Raw genomic sequence first — 20,884 nt, forward strand, 5'->3', positions numbered from 1 at the left:
ACACACACATATAGATGGTGAAGAGATGTTCCTACCCAAATTGGTCAAAAAGAATTGTATTTTGCATTTAGCAATTGAATTGTTCAAGAGAATATGTCCAGGTAATATTTCATCTTCAATTACAATGACAATCAACCACGTTTAAACTGCAAATTCTCATATATTTAATATATATATATATATATATATATATATATATATATATATATGTATGGACCACAAAAGCAGTCTTATGTGTCCATTTTTTTAAATTGAGATTTATACATCACCTGAAAGCTGAATAATAAATAAAAAAAATAAGGTTTCCATTGATATATGGTTTGTTAGGATAGGATCAAATGTGGCCGATAGACAAGTATTTGTAATCTGGAAAAATCTAGATATTGAGAAAATCGCCTTTAAAGCTTTTCATTTCTGTTGCCGATTGTGCTGCGTCCACTTACAAAAATACAATTTTGATATATCTAATTATCTTCTTGGATCATGATCTTTACTTAATATCCTAATGATTTTTGGCATAAAAGAAAAATTGATAATTTTGACCCGTACAGTGTTTTATTGGCTATTTCCATAAATATAGCTGTGCGAGTTAAGACTGGTTTTCATATATTTATACATTTTATTTTTGCGTACTACTTTGGAACAGGTAGTGGACAAATAATTGCATTTTGACAATGTAGTCTTAAATATATTTCTTATTTTTTATATATATTAGGGCTGTCAAACGATTAATCACGATTAATTGCATCTAAAATAAAAGTTTGTGTTTACATAATATATGTGGGTGCACTGTGTATAATTATTTTATATAATATAAATACACACACATGCTTGTAAATATTTAAGAAATATTTTCATATATATACTGTATATAGATTTATATATAATTTATATTATATATAAATATAAATGTTTTATATATAAATAATTTTTTTTTTCTTAACCTGTTAACTGTCACCCCCCCTTTTTTGAATAGACATGAAAATGCACATTTCGAACTTAAATGGTTGTAATTCAAGAATGCTTTGGAATATAGACATATGATTGGTCTTGTTTTAAAGAAGACATTTGGCAGATTTTTGTAGAAGTGAAATAAATTAAGATAGTGAAACAGAAAAAAAGTTATAGAAGTTTGAGTTTATGGAAATGTACAATGTAAAAATATTAATTATTCATATTTTACATAAAATATATATTTTCAAAACCTGGGCTACTCTAAAATGGCAGAAATATCAAAGCCAAAAATCTGAACAAGTTGTGTTTCAAATTTTAGGTTGATATCTCAAAAAATGAGCTTTCAGTAAGATTTTGTTTGAGCGCAGTACCAAACTTTTTCACTAGGGCACAATCAGACTCCATTACTGCCCATATAAGGGCGCCTGCATATCCATTCGTGTTTTGAGTGATATGAACCATTATTTTCACAATTTTCATACAATTTCTGAAGTAGAGATCCTATTCAGAAGTAGCATGGGAAGTTTGGCAGATTTTGATATGAATTGAACCTCTAAGAAACACATACAAAGAACACGCATGTAAGTCATAGCTAGCTGCCACGTCACAAATGGTAAATTTATTATTTTTTTCTTGATATTTCAAACTTTTCAGACCTTTTTTTTCCAAAATAATTGAATGGATTCTATCTTTTGAACTTTTGGCATGAAAAAAAACTGAGGTATCTACCATTTTTTCATGATTTTTCATGTTTACTGCTATTTTAAAATAAAGGTCTGAACACGCCTTATGAGTATGAAAATATTCTTGTTTTATATTGATAAATTATGGCTCCTCTGTAATATATTTTGAAAATCAGTCACCAAATATGGAAACTAGAGATTGTAAGCTTTCAAATGATATATAGTTTGTCAATATTATTTAAGGTATTTACTAAGATATTATTGTTTTAAAAATATAGTGGCAAACGTCCCACCTGTGGGACGGTGACAGTTAAGTGGTTAAATATACATGCATGTGTGCATGTGTGTGTATTTATATATATATATATATATATATACAAAATAATTATACACAGTGCACCCACATATATTATACACACAACAACACACAAACTTTTATTTTGGATGCGATTCGTTTGACAGCCCTAATTATATATATATATATATATATATATATATATATATATAATCTTTAATAATTGACAAATACTTGTATATTTACATGAATATTCTTACCTTTATTCATTTTTTATTTTGATATAATAACAATTGTCTTACAGCTTTGGCAATATTGAAAAAATACTTGCATATTTACATAAATACTCTTTCTAAACCAGAATAAATGATAGTCAATCTGTATAGTGTAATCCTTGAAACTACTGTATATGTTTCTCTTATTTACATCGGTAGGTGTTCTTATATCTGTTAACTAACTCTATGCTCTTTATATTTTCTGTAATGTAAAGTAGATGGATCTTCGTATTAATACAGGTGTGACGTGACTGCTGTGCTATTGTCTCATGCGCAGGTGTGTAATAATAATAAGAACTGTCACTGTGAGGCTCTATGGGCTCCTCCGTTCTGTGATAAAGCTGGATTTGGAGGAAGCATGGACAGCGGCCCGATGAGACCGACAGGTATTAAACATGTGTGTGTGAGTGTTGTCCTGCTCTTCAACAGTGTCTGTTCACTTCATAGATGTGTGTGTGTGTGTGCAGACAGCAGCAGTGTGACGGTGGGAATCCTGGTGGCGTTTCTGTGTCTGCTGTGTGTTGGTATAATCGCGTGCATTAAGAGGAAAACTCTGCTCAGTCTGTTCTTCAGCAATAAGAAGAACACCATCGAAAAACTGAGGTAAAAAACCCGCACAGCTCAAATAAACCATCACCCATGCTAAAATATAAAAGGATATAGCAGTATTTTGTTTTATTCCCGTTGAAGTCCACGTTAACACTTTATTTTGTTGGTCCACTTTAGGCATTGTACTAATTATAAGTAACTTCGCAACTACATGTCAACTTATTCTACTAAACCTACCAAACACTCTCAGAAAAAAAGGTACAAAAGCTGTCACTGGGGCTGTACCTCTTCAAAAGGTACACTTTTGTACCCAAAGCCTGCATATTGGTACCTTAGTGGTACATATTAGCACCTAAAATGGGCATATTACCACCTAAATGTATATATTAGCACCTAAAATAGACATACTACCACCTAAAAAGGACATATTAGCTCATGCAATTGACATATTAGCACCTAAAATGTACATATTAGCAACTAAAATGTGCATATTAACATCTAAAATGTACATATTAGTACCTAAAATACATATTACCACCTAAAAAGGACATATTAGCTCATGAAATTGATATATTAACACCTAAAATATGATATTAGCAACTAAAATGTACATATTAACACCTAAATGTATATATTAGCACCTAAAAGACATACTACCACCTAAAAAAGGACATATTAGCTCATGAAATTGACATATTAACACCTAAAATGTACATGTTAGCAACTAAAATGTAAATATTAACACATAAAATGTACATATTAGTACCTAAAATACATACAGTATTAGCACCTAAAATGGACATATTAGCTCATGAAATTGACATATCCTGAAATGGACATATTAGCACCTAAAATGTACATATCAACACTTAAAATTTACATATTAGCACCCAAAATGTACATATTAACACCTAAAATGTACTTATTAGCTCATGAAATGGACAAAAGTTTACCTTTTGAAAAGGTACAGCCCCAGTGACAACTTTTGTACCTTTTTTTCTGAGAGTGAACCCCTAACAGTCTATTAATACTTTAATCAGAGTTATTTGACATGTAGCTGCAAAGCTACTTATAATTAGTAGAATCACAAAAGTGGACTATCAAAATAGTGTGTGACCCATAAATTTGTCTTTCAAGACCATTTTCTGACCCTGTTTCTGCTACTCTATCATCGAGATTTCTATATGCAAATGAGTTGCATTGTGATTGGCTAAACTCTGTGTACTGCCATAGATTATGACGTTATTTTACAGTTCACAAATTCTGAATATGCACTGATATGTAAATGTGGGTTAATTTGCACATGATTAATTTGCAATGCCATAAACATCCAAATTTCCATTTTGCTGTCTGGGAATGGCTTCACATTGTTAATGTTACAATAATGCACAACTTGTCACTCTTAAAAAAAAAAAAAAAAAAAGGTTCATACGCATATTGTTTTTTATCACTAGAAAAAAACAACAACCCATTAATATCAAAGTATTATACAATCACTCCTTATAGAATGTTTTTGGCATAATGTGTTCTTTAAAACACTATATAAAGAGCCTAAGTCCCTCCTTTTCCGGTCGACCACGATCATGGGACCTTATTTCGGAAAAATATTAATATTATTATTAAAAATATAATGATCTCGTTTGAATTGTGCCCTGAATTACACATGATGTCTGTCAATTAAAAAGATACATTTTTTAAAGTCAAGAAAGTCGTAGTTTGATGTAAAATTGTTGAGGTATAAGACAAATTAAGTGAAAATACGTAATCACAAAGACTACAAACCCCAAAGGCGCACATTTCTCTCAATGAATGAAGCTAACTTTACTGAAGCTTACGTTTCTATAGTCTTGCGTTATAATCGTAACGTTACGAGTGTTTTGTTCCACACGAGCAGCGGATCTCGCTCGTTGTTTCGCTTCTCGGAAGATGTAGTTCATTGAGTGATTTTCACGTAAAACTAAATGTTACTCTTCTGTTTTATGACAAACTGCGACTTTCTTGACTTTCAGAATTATCTTTGAAATTGACAAACATCATACGTGTAATTCAGGGCAGAGTTCAGACTGAATAAAGTCTCTCGCCATTGACTACCATACATATTTTTACGAAAGCTGGAAGCGGAGAGGAGGGGCTTAGAGCTCTCTATAGACCTTATGTAGCCCCGCCCCTTTTCAGCTCTGCACTCGTTGTCTTTTGTCTTCCTGTCTTTTCACAGTGATCTTGCCTATTTATGAATGAATGAACGGCTCGTTTTAAAATTTTCCCGGGCGACTGACATTTTTGTTAAGACATCTGCTTTAAACATTACAATCCTCATGATAACTTTCGTTAACTTTGCATAAGTAAATCCACTTAATCCTGGACAGCGATGCCATAGAGATATACAGAGCGACCGCAAAAACAGAAGTTTAAAGACAATACTGATGATGGCGCCCTTGTTTCTCTGTCGAAAATACATCTTTATTTCTTTCTTATTTCTGTTTTTACTTTGCTGCAGGTCTGTGGGACCCAACAGGCTGAACAGTCCAGCTCACACACACTCGATGTACAGAGCGTCTCCTCAACGTCAGACTACAGCTTTACCACAAAGTGCCAGCATATATAAGGTGTGTGTGTGTGTGTGTGTGTGTACCTCCCTGCTCTCCTTCCTCCTCACTCATTTGCATATATCATACGTATACATACTCACACATAGAGAAAGATTGAGGGAAATGCATATGTCATCCATATACTGACAATTGACACTCATTTCAAGCTCCAGAGTTTTGTTTAACAAAAAGCACAACAAAGATGAATTGAGCGTTCAGCGTTTGAAACCGGCTCTTTAGCTGTCAGACCACACATGCTCGATACAGCAATTCACAAATTGTTGTGAAATCAGTAGAGACGCCTGTCAGCCAGATGGATTGTAGATGCAATTTTGATCTCAGAGCTGTTGTTGAGATCTGTGATTAGAGGATGTGTAAAGTGCCACGACTGACCCTGGTGCAGCGGATGCCCTGTGCTGCGAGTGTGTTCAAACGTTTGGGGTCAGTGAGGTTTTTTAATGTCTCAAATGCACATTAAAGGAGTAGTTCACTTTTGAAAAAAACTTTTGCTGATAATTTACTCACCTCCGTGTCATCCAAGATGTCCATGTCTTTCTTTCTTCAGCCGAAAAGAAATTAAGGTTTTTGATGAAAACATTCCAGGATTTTTCTCCATATAATGGACTTCAATGGGAACCAAACAGTTCAAGGTCCAAATGAGAGTTTCAGTGCAGCTTCAAAGGGTTTTAAACGATTCCAGACGATGAAGTCGTTTAAAAAATAAATAAAGTTAAAAATAAAATAAATAAAAAGTTTTATGAGCACAAATGCTCGCCTTGCTCTGTTCTGTGATGCACGTTCGTCACTCTCCTGTTCACACTTATTCATCAAAATGAACAAATAATATGAAAAAAAGATTCACGAGAGAAGATTCACAAAAAGATTCAAGACAAGAAAGATTCAAAAGATTCACATATGAAAAAAACAGTTCGAACAAGAGAGTCGCACAGAACAGAGCAAGGCGAGCATTTGTGCTTATAAAACTTAAACTTTTTTATTTATTTTTTAAATGAGCGATCGTTTCGCTTGATAAGACCCTTATTCATCATCTGGAATCGTTTAAAGCCCTTTGAAGCTTCACTGAAACTCTCATTTGGACCTTGAACCGTTTGGTTCCCATTGAAGTCCATTATATGGAGAAAAATCCTGGAATATTTTCTTCAAAAACCTTAATTTCTTTTCGACTAAAGAAAGAAAGACATGGACATCTTGGATGACAAAAGGTTTTTTTTTAAAGTGAACTACTCCTTTAAGGCAGCATTTTTGATCAGAAATACAGTAAAAAAAAAAAAAAAAAACATTGTGAAATATTATTCGTTTAAAGGGGTGATGAACTGAGAAATCAAATTTTCCTTGAGCTTTTGACATCTAAGAGGTCATCATATTATAAGAATATCCTGTAAGTTTCAGAACTGAAAACGTCCTTGTTAGTCCAATAAAAGCTTTTATTGACACCAGGCTCAGCAAACGACTCGGGGAACTATGACGTCAAAGAGGATAAAGCCCCACCCCCTCAGAAGAAGATCAACGGCTACTTCAACACGGCCGGTTTAGCCCCGCCCACTGATCCACACATTACACGCATAGTTAAATAACATAGATGCCTACCTCGTGATGACAAACTGGATCGAGCTACCGAGCAATAAACATGCCGTTTACAAAATATTGTGCACTGATTGGTTGTGGAAGAAGACAGTCGCTGCATCGACGGGTGAGTCGAAATTAATTATAATATACAAAACGGTTCTCCACTCACAGCAGTGGGCGTTTACTTCCAAGTCTTCAGCGCGAGACACCCATAAAAACCGAGCGTTTTTGAGCTAGGATCAAAACTAGGGTAGAAAATAGCCTATTACTTAATAATTTTGATGCAAAAACCAAGCGAACGTCATAAGTTGACCTCAGACAACAATATAATACTATTTAAAAAGCCAGTTCACGACCCCTTTTAAATTTACTGTTTTCCATTTGAAGATATAGTAAACTGTATTTTATTCCTGTGATCAAAGCTGAATTTTCAGCTTCAGTCGTCAGTGTCACATGATCCTTGTTTTTTTGGTGTACTGTTCCTTTAAGAGCGACTGCAGTATCTGTGTGATGGTTACTGGATAGAGGATGTAGGTCTGTTTGATGTTAGGCAAGGTGAGGTTAAACAGACACACACACACAGTTTCTGTCCATCATCTCCTTTTGTTCTTGTCACATCTGGCGTGTGTGTGTGTGTGTGTGTGTGTGTGTGCTCATATGAGACTCATTTTTATAATTTAAGAGGATAGTTCAGCCAAAAATGAGTCATCATTTACTCATTTACTCAGAAAAGGAGATGTTAGACAGAATGTTCACACCAAACATTATTGGATGCATGTGTGACATCATGAATCCTTTGTGAAGTGTGTTCTCTCTCTCTCTCTAGCCTCAGTCTCCTCTCCAGACGGTGGGATCTGTGGTCCCGTCTCATGGTCTCCGCCGACTGCCCCAGTGCCCTCCTGTACACCTCTCTCACCCGCTGCCACTGACGCCAACACACACACACTCGTCTCCACCCAGAGCCCCCGCACCAGCACTCGCCTGCCAGAATGTCTGCAAGATCGCATTGGTGAGTGTGTGTGTGTGTGTGTGCCTGTGATAATTACAACGCTGCAGAAACTGCGTATATAAAACTAGTTTTTACTGTGAGTGCGAGGGTGTTCTGAGTGGTTGCTAGAATGTTGCTAAGTCAAGTCACCTTTATTTATAGCGCTTTGTACTGTACTGCTTTGTACAGCAGATCTAGAAGAGAATAGTGTCATTGACCAGCTTAAGTAAGATCATCAGTGATGTTTTTTTTTTTTTTAATTTTTTTTTATTAATTTAGTTAATATATCTATACAGTTCTGATTGTGTCAATGTAGGCAGATCAATAATATTGTTGAATATATCGCTAGGTGGTTGCTGGGGTGTTCTGGGTGATCGTGTAGCCATTGTTAGTGTGGTTGTTTGGGTGGTTTCTTGATAGGGTGTTGCTAGGTGGTTGCTATGGTGTTCTGCATGCTTGCTAAGATGTTTTTGGTTCCTAGGACATATTCTGTGGTTCTGTTTGTTTGCTAGGGTATTGTTGGGTGGTTTCAAGTGTATTCTAGATGGTTGCTAGGGGGTTGCTAAGATGTTGTTGATTGCTAGGACGTTTTCTGTGGTTCTGTTTGTTTGCTAGGGTATTGTTGGGTGGTTTCAAGTGTATTCTAGATGGTTGCTAAGGGGTTGCTAAGATGTTTTTGGTTGCTAGGACGTATTCTGTGGTTCTGTTTGTTTGCTATGGTATTGTTGGGTGGTTTCAAGTGTATTCTAGATGGTTGCTAGGGGGTTGCTAAGATGTTGTTGATTGCTAGGACGTTTTCTGTGGTTCTGTTTGTTTGCTAGGGTATTGTTGGGTGGTTTCAAGTGTATTCTAGATGGTTGCTAGGGGGTTGCTAAGATGTTGTTGATTGCTAGGACGTTTTCTGTGGTTCTGTTTGTTTGCTAGGGTATTGTTGGGTGGTTTCAAGTGTATTCTAGATGGTTGCTAGGGGGTTGCTAAGATGGTTTTAGTTGCTAGGACGTATTCTGTGGTTCTGTTTGTTTGCTAGGGTATTGTTGGGTGGTTTCAAGTGTATTCTAGATGGTTGCTAGGGGGTTGCTAAGATGTTTTTGGTTGCTAGGACGTATTCTGTGGTTCTGTTTGTTTGCTAGGGTATTGTTGGGTGGTTTCAAGTGTATTCTAGATGGTTGCTAGGGGTTGCTAAGATGTTTTTGGTTGCTAGGACGTTTTCTGTGGTTCTGTTTGTTTGCTAGGGTATTGTTGGGTGGTTTCAAGTGTATTCTAGATGGTTGCTAGGGGGTTGCTAAGATGGTTTTAGTTGCTAGGACGTATTCTGTGGTTCTGTTTGTTTGCTAGGGTATTGTTGGGTGGTTTCAAGTGTATTCTAGATGGTTGCTAGGGGGTTGCTAAGATGTTTTTGGTTGCTAGGACGTATTCTGTGGTTCTGTTTGTTTGCTAGGGTATTGTTGGGTGGTTTCAAGTGTATTCTAGATGGTTGCTAGGGGGTTGCTAAGATGTTTTTGGTTGCTAGGACGTTTTCTGTGGTTCTGTTTGTTTGCTAGGGTATTGTTGGGTGGTTTCAAGTGTATTATAGATGGTTGCTAGGGGGTTGCTAAGATGGTTTTAGTTGCTAGGACGTATTCTGTGGTTCTGTTTGTTTGCTAGGGTATTGTTGGGTGGTTTCAAGTGTATTCTAGATGGTCGCTAGGGGGTTGCTAAGATGTTTTTGGTTGCTAGGACGTATTCTGTGGTTCTGTTTGTTTGCTAGGGTATTGTTGGGTGGTTTCAAGTGTATTCTAGATGGTTGCTAGGTGGTTTCTGAGATGTTTTTTGTTACTAGGACAAATTCTGTGGTTCTGTTTGTTTGCTAGGGTATTGTTGGGTGGTTTCAAGTGTATTCTAGATGGTTGCTAGGTGGTTGCTAAGATGTTTTTGGTTGCTAGGACGTTTTCTGTGGTTCTGTTTGTTTGCTAGGGTGTTGTTTATGTGGTTTCAAGTGTATTCTAGATGGTTGCTAAGTGATTGCTAAGATGTTTTTGGTTGCTAGGACGTTTTCTGTGGTTCTGTTTGTTTGCTAGGGTATTGTTGAGTGGTTTCAAGTGTATTCTAGATGGTTGCTAGGGGGTTGCTAAGATGGTTTTAGTTGCTAGGACGTATTCTGTGGTTCTGTTTGTTTGCTAGGGTATTGTTGGGTGGTTTCAAGTGTATTCTAGATGGTTGCTAGGGGGTTGCTAAGATGTTTTTGGTTGCTAGGACGTATTCTGTGGTTCTGTTTGTTTGCTAGGGTATTGTTGGGTGGTTTCAAGTGTATTCTAGATGGTTGCTAGGTGGTTGCTAAGATGTTTTTGGTTGCTAGGACATTTTCTGTGGTTCTGTTTGTTTGGTAGGGTATTGTTGAGTGGTTTCAAGTGTATTCTAGATGGTTTCTAGGGGGTTGCTAAGATTTTTTTAGTTGCTAGGACATTTTCTGTGGTTCTGTTTGTTTGCTAGGGTATTGTTGGGTGGTTTCAAGTGTATTCTAGATGGTTGCTAGGTGGTAGGTGCATGATTGTTTTTAAGTTGCTAAGATGTTTTGAGTGGTTGCTAGGACGTTCTGGGTGGTTCTTTGTCTTTGCTATGGTATGAATGGTGTTGTTAGGTGGTTGCTAGAGTGATAGGGTGTTCTATGGTTGTTAGGTGTTTTTTTACTGGTTCAAGTGAAAAGCTGACTTGGTCCCTCCTACAATGTGCGTCTATGAAACATTTTTCCTTCCACCTGTTTTATGGTCCAGGAGGTGAAATCTGTAAGTGTGATGCTGAGAAAAATAATAGCACACCCAGTTTGATGCTTACAGTTGGGGGCTTGTTCAAATCAATGAGCAACAGCACCACTGATAAGAACATGGACACTTCTATACATGTCAGCAGGTACATTGTACTTTTCTTATGGCATTTATTTTCATTGTTCTCTCATTCCCCAGCAGTGTTGCAATGGCGAGTTGGAGATCATTGTTCGTGCAAACTTTAATATTTTAGAATAGATTTACTGTTTAATGTTGGAGCTCCAGTGGTGTGAACAGGCCTCTTTCATTAGACCACTGTGTCGTAGTAAATCTCAAGTGTTTTCAGAGGTTCATGCAATCCAAAGAAAACGCAGAATGAAGCCAATGGAGACCGTGTGAGTCGAACTCAAGGTTTGACGTGGCTTAAAATAGTCTGCCTCAGACAATTTGACTAAACTCAATTGAAAGGTAGGGCAAGTTTGGAGAGGCTAGTCATAGCAAGCTTTAAAAGCATAAGATCCCCCCCTTAGTACCTCCAAAGTCACGCCTTCTTTAACACACATGAACAGCAAACCAGTGAGACGGTGTTAAACTACCTAATTTCTCATAACATTAATAATAATGAACATAAACAACTTAAAGAGCTTTGACCTGTATCACCCGACTACTGCAGATTCATTTCAGTGTTGATATTGTAAGCCCGTCTCAATGGCGCTATCCGATAGAACGGTTGTTACTGTCTTTACGCGTTAAAGTAATTTAATTGCATTTAAGCTTTTATCTGACTCCATTTTATCACGACCTCGAATTTAGGTTAGATTGCCATTTGGTTAAGGTCCGGCTGTGTAACCTTTTGGTTTACGTCTTTGGGAATTTCAAATGATAGGCTACCAAACATATATAATGCTGTATGATAATTGTTCATATTAAACCATAGAGGTTTGTGGGTGAATTCAGGTAGGGATGGGTAAAGGGATGGTCCTAAACCTTCCACAGACGATATAGTTTGAGAAAAGCGCTATATAAATTCAATTTATTATATATATATATATATATATATATATATATATATATATATATATATATATATATATATACTGTGTATATATATATATATATATATATATATATATATATATATACAGACACTATAGCAAATCATCATATTAGAATGATTTCTGAAGGATCATGTGACCCTGAAGACTGGAGTAATATTAATAACAATAATAAAGTAATATTACTGTTTTATTGAACTAATAAAAGCAGCATTAGTCAGCGTAAAAGACTTCTTTCAAAAACAAACAAAAAAGAAATTATTAATATGCATAAAAATTTAACCATAAAAATAAACATTAATTAATTGTACTAAATGTATAATAATTTAGTTATTTAGTTTACATAAATTAATTTAGAAACAAATAAAATACAGGTTAAAATTTGAACCAAACATTGTGTTTTAGTGTCTGTTGCTTTAAGCTCCATGAAGAACTTTTTATTCTATATAGTATAAAAATATAGTGTATACACTATATACTATATCCCCCCCCCCCCCCCCCCCCCCCATATATGTGATGAGGCTTTCAACCAGCTGAACAAAAAATGTTTATGAAACAACAATCTCCTGCTGGAAATACTGCTGGCATTTACTTAAGAAACTCCTGATGGAAATGTAAGTGAGCTGAATCGTTCTACCATTTGTAAAAATCTCATTAAATGTGGCTCTTTTTTACAATCAGTGACAACAAAGACAGTGTGCATTAAATAACACCGACTAGAATGGAGTTGTTTGGTTGAAGTTAATTCCCTGAGGATTATGTGTGGACGGGTGAAGATGACATGGTCCCGTCTGTTGTTTGATAAATTGTCGCAATTTGTTGGTTTGCCCCATAAAAACCTGCTAGTAAAAGGAGAGTCTTTGTCTTTTTTATGAAGCCCTGTGAGAGGCCGATAGCAGAAAGAGGAACTGGATAGGTGAGGATGATCTGCCTCAAGAGAAAACAACACAAACCCTCATTAAAACAGCCAAAACACACTAACACTTCTACAAAAGTGACTTACATTTACATTGCATGACATACATTGCAAGTAAGTAAGTAAGTAAGTAATAAAGTAAGTATTCATGGTTTACATTTTATCAATTATACATTGCCTGGAAATTGAAACCATGGCCTTGACCATTTATTTATTTCCATATCTTATTATTTTGTTTGTTTAAATAACCAGAGAATAAAAAGTTCTTCATGGAGCTTAAGCAACCGACACTAAAACACAATTTTTGGTTAAAATTTTGAGCCTGTATTTTATTTATTTTTAAACTAATTTATGTAAACGAATAACTAAATTAGTATACATTTAGTAAAAAAAATGTATAGTTTAATTTTTATGCAGATTAGGAATGAACCTTAGTTACACTTTCTTTTTGCTGTCTTTTGAAGTCTTTTATGCTGACGAATGCTGCTTTTATTAGATCAATAAAACAGTAATATTATTTTATTATTGTTATCAACAATACTCCAGTCTTCAGTGTCATTCTAATATGATGATTTGCTGCTCAAGAAACATTTCTGATTATTATTATCAGTTTGTGCTGCTTCATATTTTTGAGGAAACCATGATGCCTTTTTTTCAGGATTATTTGATAAATAGAAAGTTGAAATTAACATAATGACATAATTTGACATAATACATGTCTTTAATGTCACTTTTGACCACATCCCTGCTTAATAAAGTTTTAATTCCTTTAAAATAAATAAAATCTTACTGTCCCCGAACTTTTAAAGTGTAATGTTTAAACTCAAACACAATATCCTGAGTCATTTTGGGTGATTTGTGTGTTCGTGTTCTGGACATTCATCCCTGATGCAGCTCTTCAAAACTTTCCATCAGGGAAGCGTTAGCCATGAGAGACTCACCCCTTTGCAAGGTTTCTCAAGAGCTTTATATCAGCCACTAAACAACTCTCTGTCACTAGCAATCATGCAACGCTCGAGATATGAGCACTTCAGAGCAATGCAGTCCTTTATTACATTTTAAAGAACAGGGGGAAGTGAGCAGTGAACTCATGTTTGGGTCTCTGGAGCTGAAGCAAGAGGAAGATGATGATGAGGAGCAGATGGAGAGCAGGTTATAGCGTGTGAGCATGTCACATGACCTCTGGAGAGCGTTGCTATGGCAGCAGTGAAGCCACACACAGCAGTGAAGTTTGATTAGCTTGTACTGCCCTCTGGAGGATGCTCTAAACAAGAGAAAGTGTATAACTTATTAACTAATATATTTAATAATTATAATATTTTTATGTTCATTATTGTATTTATTTTATTCTTTTGTTCATTTAGCCTTTTTTCTGTATGACTTTATAATTTAGACTTGGGTAATGTGAATCCAAATTGAATCTTTTCTCAAACTCGGACACACGATTTAATGCAGTATTATTATGTTTTATTATTATTTGTTATTATAGTATTTATTAATAATATAACCTATTACTATAGTATTTATTAATATCTCAAATTAGCTATTATTTTAATATTTAAAATTTTTACTTTAGATTTAGTTTCAATTTTATTTAGCTTTTTTTTATTACTATTAGTTTAGTTATAGTCATTTTAATACTTAAACGTTTACTTTTTTTAAGTCTTCCATCTAATATTTATATTTTATATTCATTCAGGTTAAAAAAATAATTCCGAATAGTTTCCTTTTTAGATCACGACAGTGATTGTTTTACATGTAATATTTTATTTCAGCTCACCAAAAATGATTTAAAAAATGATCAATTATATGATCAAAAATATTTTTTACAGCTTTTTATAAATATTACTAACATTTTATTGTATTTTAGCTTTATTTCAATTACCGAATAGGATTCTTTTTTTTTTTATTCTTTTTTTTTCCATCAAATTTTCATTTTATTTCAGCTTTATTTAAATTAAAAAAAAATAGTTTTGATAGTTTTAGTTTACAATAACAGAACCGATTTACTGGAATCTTTTTACGAAAATCTCATTGCAGTCCTGGAGAAAGATCTCATCTGTCACAATGATAATCATGCTTGCTAACTGAATACATATACCCCGTGTGAGACGGTGTCCTCCCTCATGTCCACCACAGGCGTTCGAGAAGCCCAGTCCGCCTCAGAAGCCTCTCCCCGCTGACCCGCTGGGCCGAAACATCCGGGTGATGCGTAACCCTTCTGCGGTCCGACTCCCAGCTCCTATCCCGCCCCCGGCCGCCCCCCGTCCCGCTCCAGCTCACCCACAGCCCTGCAGGTACACACACACACACACACACACACCTGACAAACATCTCAGGTCATCAGGGGCTGCTTCCTACAGTCTGCTGGATAAAACATATTTTACATAAAATGTTAATCAGCTTTCACGTGGAATAGATGTACCCCGTTAACACAGTCAAGTCAAATCAAAAACGAATGGCACCTAAGAAGAAAAAAATTAAAATTGAAGCACAAATCCCGTCACAACTCTCCAGGGAGTTTTGCACCCCTGGTCTGAAACATAGACAGTAAAATAAATGGACACGGCGACCCCATTGATTTCAACGGAGAAAATTGTAGCCTGTTTAAAGCTGTTTCAAAAGGTTTAATCCGGATAAAATTGATCCGGATTTAGTAATACTTTTTTTCGATCCGTGATCATGTAATCCATCTTACTTTTGAGATAACGGATGCATTTTATGATAAGATAAGATAAGATAAGCTTAATTTGTCCCACAGTGGGGAAATTACGGTTTACAACAGCAGTATTACAAAGAAGTACCGTTCTTCAGAATTACTGTACAATAAATAAGACTAAAATAGACTATGCCTTATACAATGTCCTGTGGCATAATAGATAAATAAACACTAAATGATGAACGTTTTGTTTAGCAGGCCTCCTCCGAAACAGCCGCCCACGCTGCCGAAGCCTCAGTTCCTGTCCGGAGTGAAGTTCAGCAGCTGAGAGACCTCGCTCGGCCCTGGAGACACTCGCTTTTTGCACTATGAACCTCTGCGGGACACGTGGCGTGTCAGAGTCCTGATGTGAGGGGTGACCTTTGACCCCCTCAAAACGGTGCTATGAGTCCAAGCTCAGGTACATGTCACGCGTTATTTATGTCGGTTACGAGCGTATTTATTTGAGCACAGTGCACTGTGGATGACACTTTCTCAATCGTAGCAATCGGTGGTTCGCCCACGTTTACCAGATTGACCTTTTGTTGTCGTTGCTGTTGTTGTTGTTCGGACCTTTTTCGACCGTGTACCAGCGGAGGAAGGAGAAGACGTGTTATCTGTGAACATGAACCACATCACGTGGACACTAAACTGGACTGAAACCAGATTGAAATGCAAACGTGAATTTGGATTTGTACTTTGCTTATGGTTCTGAGTCTGTGATGTCTTTTGGTATATATGAAAAGGGCTTTTTAACAATTTAATATGATTTAATAGCCACTTTTATTGTCTATTTCAGACATGATTAAACCTGATTGCAGTGATACTTAAGGGATGTTGAAGGAACTTGCATTAAAATACTTTGAAATGAAGTTAAATCTCACTAAAACATGTCCGGGTCACATTTCACCCCAACGTAAAAGAAAAACTAATACATTTTGCATTTACATTTTCTTTTCTGTGAGGTTTTTACTGTATTTTTACTCTCATATTCTCATTAATGTAATGCATCTAAATATTTTTTTATTCCAATTATCATCTATGTATTATCACTGATATAAGAATCATCATAATTAGAATTGAAAAAAAAAAGATACGAAATAGTTTTTTGTATTTAAATCAGAACAATTTATCATAAAAAATGATCATGGTGTATTAATATTACAGTTTAAAATATATTATTATTGTGATTTATTTTTTTTTAAACTAGGCTTCTTTTTTTTCAAGTCAGCTTTATTTATACAGTAGATAATAAACAGCAAAGCAACAGATTGATTTAATGTAAATGTGAACATAAATGATTTAATGTAAATGTAATGATGCAAACTTCATCAAATATGAGACTGATTTAAATTCCACTACAAAATATATCCAATATATAAATATATTTATGCTAAATTAAAACAAAATATCTGGAAAATGATCATTTGGGGCAGGATGATGTTCATTACTGTATTGCAATAATGAGAAATTGGCCAAAAAAATGGGTTTAAAATATCACTTTTAAAGGGTCTTTAAAACAATCTGTTTTAATTTTTTGCATATTCCTTTTGATTTTGAGGTGAAATGTGAGCTGGACATGCGCAGAGGGAAACGAGTCTTGTTTCTCTCTCCTTTTTTTGTGAGGATGAAAACATTTGCAACACGTTTAATGCAGCTTTTGTTGAATTCGAAGCTCACGAGGAAGAGGAACAGATAGACGTTCAGCTTTGAGACCTGTACTGACCGCATGTGTTTACTGGACAGATCTGAGACACAGAAAGACAAACCGGCCCTGATTTCATGGCCATGCAGTCATATGCTCATACTGGATGCTCTTTAAAAAATAGTTATTGTGGGGAAATGAATTACATAAGGACTTTCTGTCTCATCAACCTAAATAAGGGAGCATTATAACTGGATTGTGGATAATGAAAACAGACATATGAATCCTTCTCTAAATATTCCCATAATCCCTGTGGTCTCCCTCAATCAAACACGCTGTGGTCAGTGGGGGTTTGAGATTCATGGGCGATTTGTCAGGGTAAATGAAAACACTGCACTAAAGGAAGTGCACAAATGATTTAAAAATAGGAGTGATTATGTTCATGAATTACTATCAACATTGAAACCAAGCACAAAATTGGCTTTGGTGAGTAAATACTTTTCCGGTAACTGAAAACTTTTTGAGAAACTGCAACATAATAAATGGTTTAATTGAATAGCAAGAATGATGAACGCTGTTGAATATTGAAATGCAAACATCTTTCATTACTCTTGTGTCCTGATGTTTCACCGAGAGAACATATAAACACTGCTGTTCAAAAGTTTGGGGTTGGTAAGAATATTTTAGTTTATCTGCTCACTGTGATCAAAAATACAGTAAAAACTGGGAAATATTTTTTCAATTTAAAATAGCTGCTTTCTATGGACGCTTGTTTTCACCACAGAATAAAAAAAAAATGTAATTATGACTTTTTATCTCAGAGTTGCGTGATATAACATCGCAATCGCGAGTTATAAAGTCAGAATTGTGTGATATAAAGTCGCGATTCTGAGTAAAAGTCTTTTTTTTTTCATTAGTATTTCATTAGAATAGAACTATTACTCCAGTTTTCAGTGTCATGATCATTCAGAAATCATGCTAATGATGATTTGATGCTCAAGAAACATTTTGGATTATTATCAATGTTGAAAACTGCTTCATATTTTCTTCATTCTTTTCAGGATTCTTTGATGAATGGAAAGTTCAAAAGAACAGCATTGAATTGAAATAGAAATATGTTGTAACATTATAAATGTCTTTACTGTCAATTTAATGCATCCTTGCAGAATAAAAGTATTAAAATCTTACTGACCCCAACGTTTTGAACAATGGTGCACTTTAATAAGAAATACTGCAAAGTTAAATATGGAAGCTTGTTTCCGCCACTGAATAAAAAAAATAATAATTATTGCGACTTTTTATCTCACAATTTCAAGATATGAAGTCAGAATTGTGAGAAATAAAGTCGCAATTGCGAGATATAAAGTTGCAATTCTGAGAAATAGTCACAATTGCGAGATATAAAGTCGCAACTCTGAGAAATAAAGTCGCAATTGTGAGATTTAAAGTTGCAACTCTGAGAAATAAAGTCGCAATTGAGAGATATAAAGTCGCAACTCTGAGAAATAAAGTCGCAATTCTGAGAAATAAAAGTCACAATTGTTAGATTTAAAGTCGTAATTCTGAGAAATAAAGTCGCAATTGTGAGATATAAATTCGCAATTCTGAGAAATAAAGTCGCAATTGTGAGATTTAAAATTGCAATTCTGAGAAATAGTCACAATTGCGAGATATAAAGTCGCAATTCTGACAAATAAAGTCGCAATTGCGAGATATAAAGTCGCAACTCTGAGAAATGGTCACAATTGCAAGATATAAAGTTGAAATTCTGAGAAATAAAGTCGCAATTCTGAGAAATAAAGTCGCAATTGTGAGATTTAAAGTCGCAGTTCAGAGAAATAAAGTCGTAATTCTGAGAAATAAAGTCGCAATTATGAGATATAAATTCGCAATTCTGAGAAATAAAGTCGCAATTGTGAGAAATAAAGTCGCAATTGTGTCCCGCAATTGTGTCCAATTGTTATAAAGTCAATTCTGACTTTATAATAAATAATTGCGAGTTTATATCTCGAAATTCTGACATCTTTTCTCAGAATCTCTGTGCCCCCCCCCAGAATGGTTTTATCTCACAATTATGATTTTGACTTTATATTTTGCAGTTCTGACTTTATATCACTCAAATCTGACTTTATATCTCACAATTTCAAATTTATATTTTGCAATTCTGACTTTATATCACACAATTGCGACTTTTTATCAATCAATTCTGACTTTATATCACGAGTCTGAGAAAAAAAGTCGCAATTACCTTTTTTATTTTTCATTCTGTGGTGAAAACAAGCTTCCATACAAAATAGTTGAAATGGATGGAAATAAATAAATACGTGTGGGATATTTCAGCCTCCAGTTGATGTTTGGCACTGAAACTGGTATTTGAGCCATTTATGATCTCAAGTGTGGGTCTTTTATGCCTGGACACCTGCCATTATTTCTCACTGTTTACATTGTAAATTCATCTTCACTCACTGTATTAGCAGACGTCACGACATCTGAAGTGTCCTGTTGCCTTTTTACAGTTAAACCGCACAGTGCATTACAGTAGCGACTGTTCAGATCTAGACGCTGATTGATTATATGAAGATCACGTGTCTCTAGGTTAACTGCCTTTTGCTTGTTTTAATTACAGTTATCATTTACTATTCAATCATGTTGTATCTCAGTAAACCTACTCATGTAACGCCCTTTTTATTCAGTGTCACGGGTGTAAACTGCTTTTTTTATGACAAATCTTCAATTAATCAAGAAAGGTGAAATAAGATGCTGTACGTTGATGTCTGCAACACACATACGGTCGGCATAAAGTTGTTTATGAAACCCATGTGTGGTTCGTCTCATTTAGTCTCTGCCTCTTCCAACAACAGACTGAGGATGTTCTGAAGGAAATGATAAAGAAATATGATCAGTGATTTAAGTACTTGCTCAAGTTGTGTCAAGAAGAATGGCGTTTACCTCTCTTTCAAATGCTTTGGCCATTTCCAGAGCGCTAACGCCAACCTAAAACCAGAGAGAGAGAGTCACAGATGAATCCACAACATCTGCTTCATGATGACGACAAACTCAGGAGACGTAATGGAGATTCATTTCAGTATTCAAGTCTTACACAATGATAGTTGTTTTCTTGAAATAAATGTAAATTGTAGCTCATCATCATGAGATAATTTGGTCTATGAAAGAGAAATAGGAGTAGTTCACTTTAAAAAAAAAACTTTTGCTGATAATTTACCCATGTCATCCAAGATGTCCGCATCTTTCTTTCTTCAGTAGAAACGAAATTAAGGTTTTCGATGAAAATGTTTTTTCTCCATATAATGGACTTCATTGGGTACCAAATGGTTCACGCTCGCCTTGCTCGACTCTCATGTTTGAACTCGTTCATCAAAATGAACAAATCTTCATTCGAGTCATTTGGTTCATTCAACAAACAAAATGAACGAAATGACTCTAAAAAGATTAGTTCATTTTGATGAACGAGTTCAAACATTAGAGTTACACAGAACAGAGCAAGGCGAGCATTTGTGCTTATAAAACGTAACATTTTTTATTTATTTTTTATTTATTTATTTTTTTTAAGTATTTTTATTAGGATTTTAAATTTTACAAAAAAGCAAAAGAAAACAAAATACATTTAGATGTATACAACTCAATGAATGATAATATCAGCAGAAACAACAGAATGAATAATTATTAATATCATCCACCATTAATAACAATAATATAGAACTAAAATAGAAAATAAATTAAAAAAAACGAATAAAAAGGAATCAACTGATAAATAAAAGCAACCAGGACATATACAATTTCAGTAAGGGAGCACAATAAAAAATTGAGTGGAGGGCAGAGCATACATTACTGATCAGAGTTTGCGTTGAACTGGGTAAGATGATCCAGAAATGGTTGCCATATGTTGTAA

At 35.0% G+C, this 20,884-nt stretch overlaps 1 protein-coding gene across 6 annotated transcripts in view; it reads left to right on the forward strand.

Moving 5' to 3' along the window:
* The window catches only part of adam12a (ADAM metallopeptidase domain 12a), a 118,029-nt gene extending 98,237 nt beyond the window's left edge, over positions 1-19,792 (forward strand). For 3 of the 6 annotated variants that reach the window (XM_039651446.2, XM_089122376.1, XM_089122377.1), the window contains 6 exons: positions 2,485-2,593; positions 2,675-2,810; positions 5,254-5,362; positions 7,758-7,940; positions 14,771-14,928; positions 15,546-19,792. In XM_039651446.2, the coding sequence (XP_039507380.2) occupies positions 2,485-2,593; positions 2,675-2,810; positions 5,254-5,362; positions 7,758-7,940; positions 14,771-14,928; positions 15,546-15,618 (768 nt within the window). In that variant the 3' untranslated portion in view covers positions 15,619-19,792. Of the gene's footprint in view, positions 1-2,484; positions 2,811-5,253; positions 5,363-7,757; positions 7,941-14,770; positions 14,929-15,545 lie in introns of all 6 variants that reach the window. The other 3 variants (XM_039651439.2, XM_089122374.1, XM_089122375.1) reach the window with 3 other exon arrangements.
* The last annotated feature ends 1,092 nt before the right edge of the window (positions 19,793-20,884 follow it).

Source organism: Pimephales promelas, chromosome 17 (assembly GCF_988280905.1).
Source record: "Pimephales promelas chromosome 17, fPimPro1.hap1.1, whole genome shotgun sequence".
Taxonomy (NCBI): Eukaryota; Metazoa; Chordata; class Actinopteri; order Cypriniformes; family Leuciscidae; genus Pimephales; species Pimephales promelas.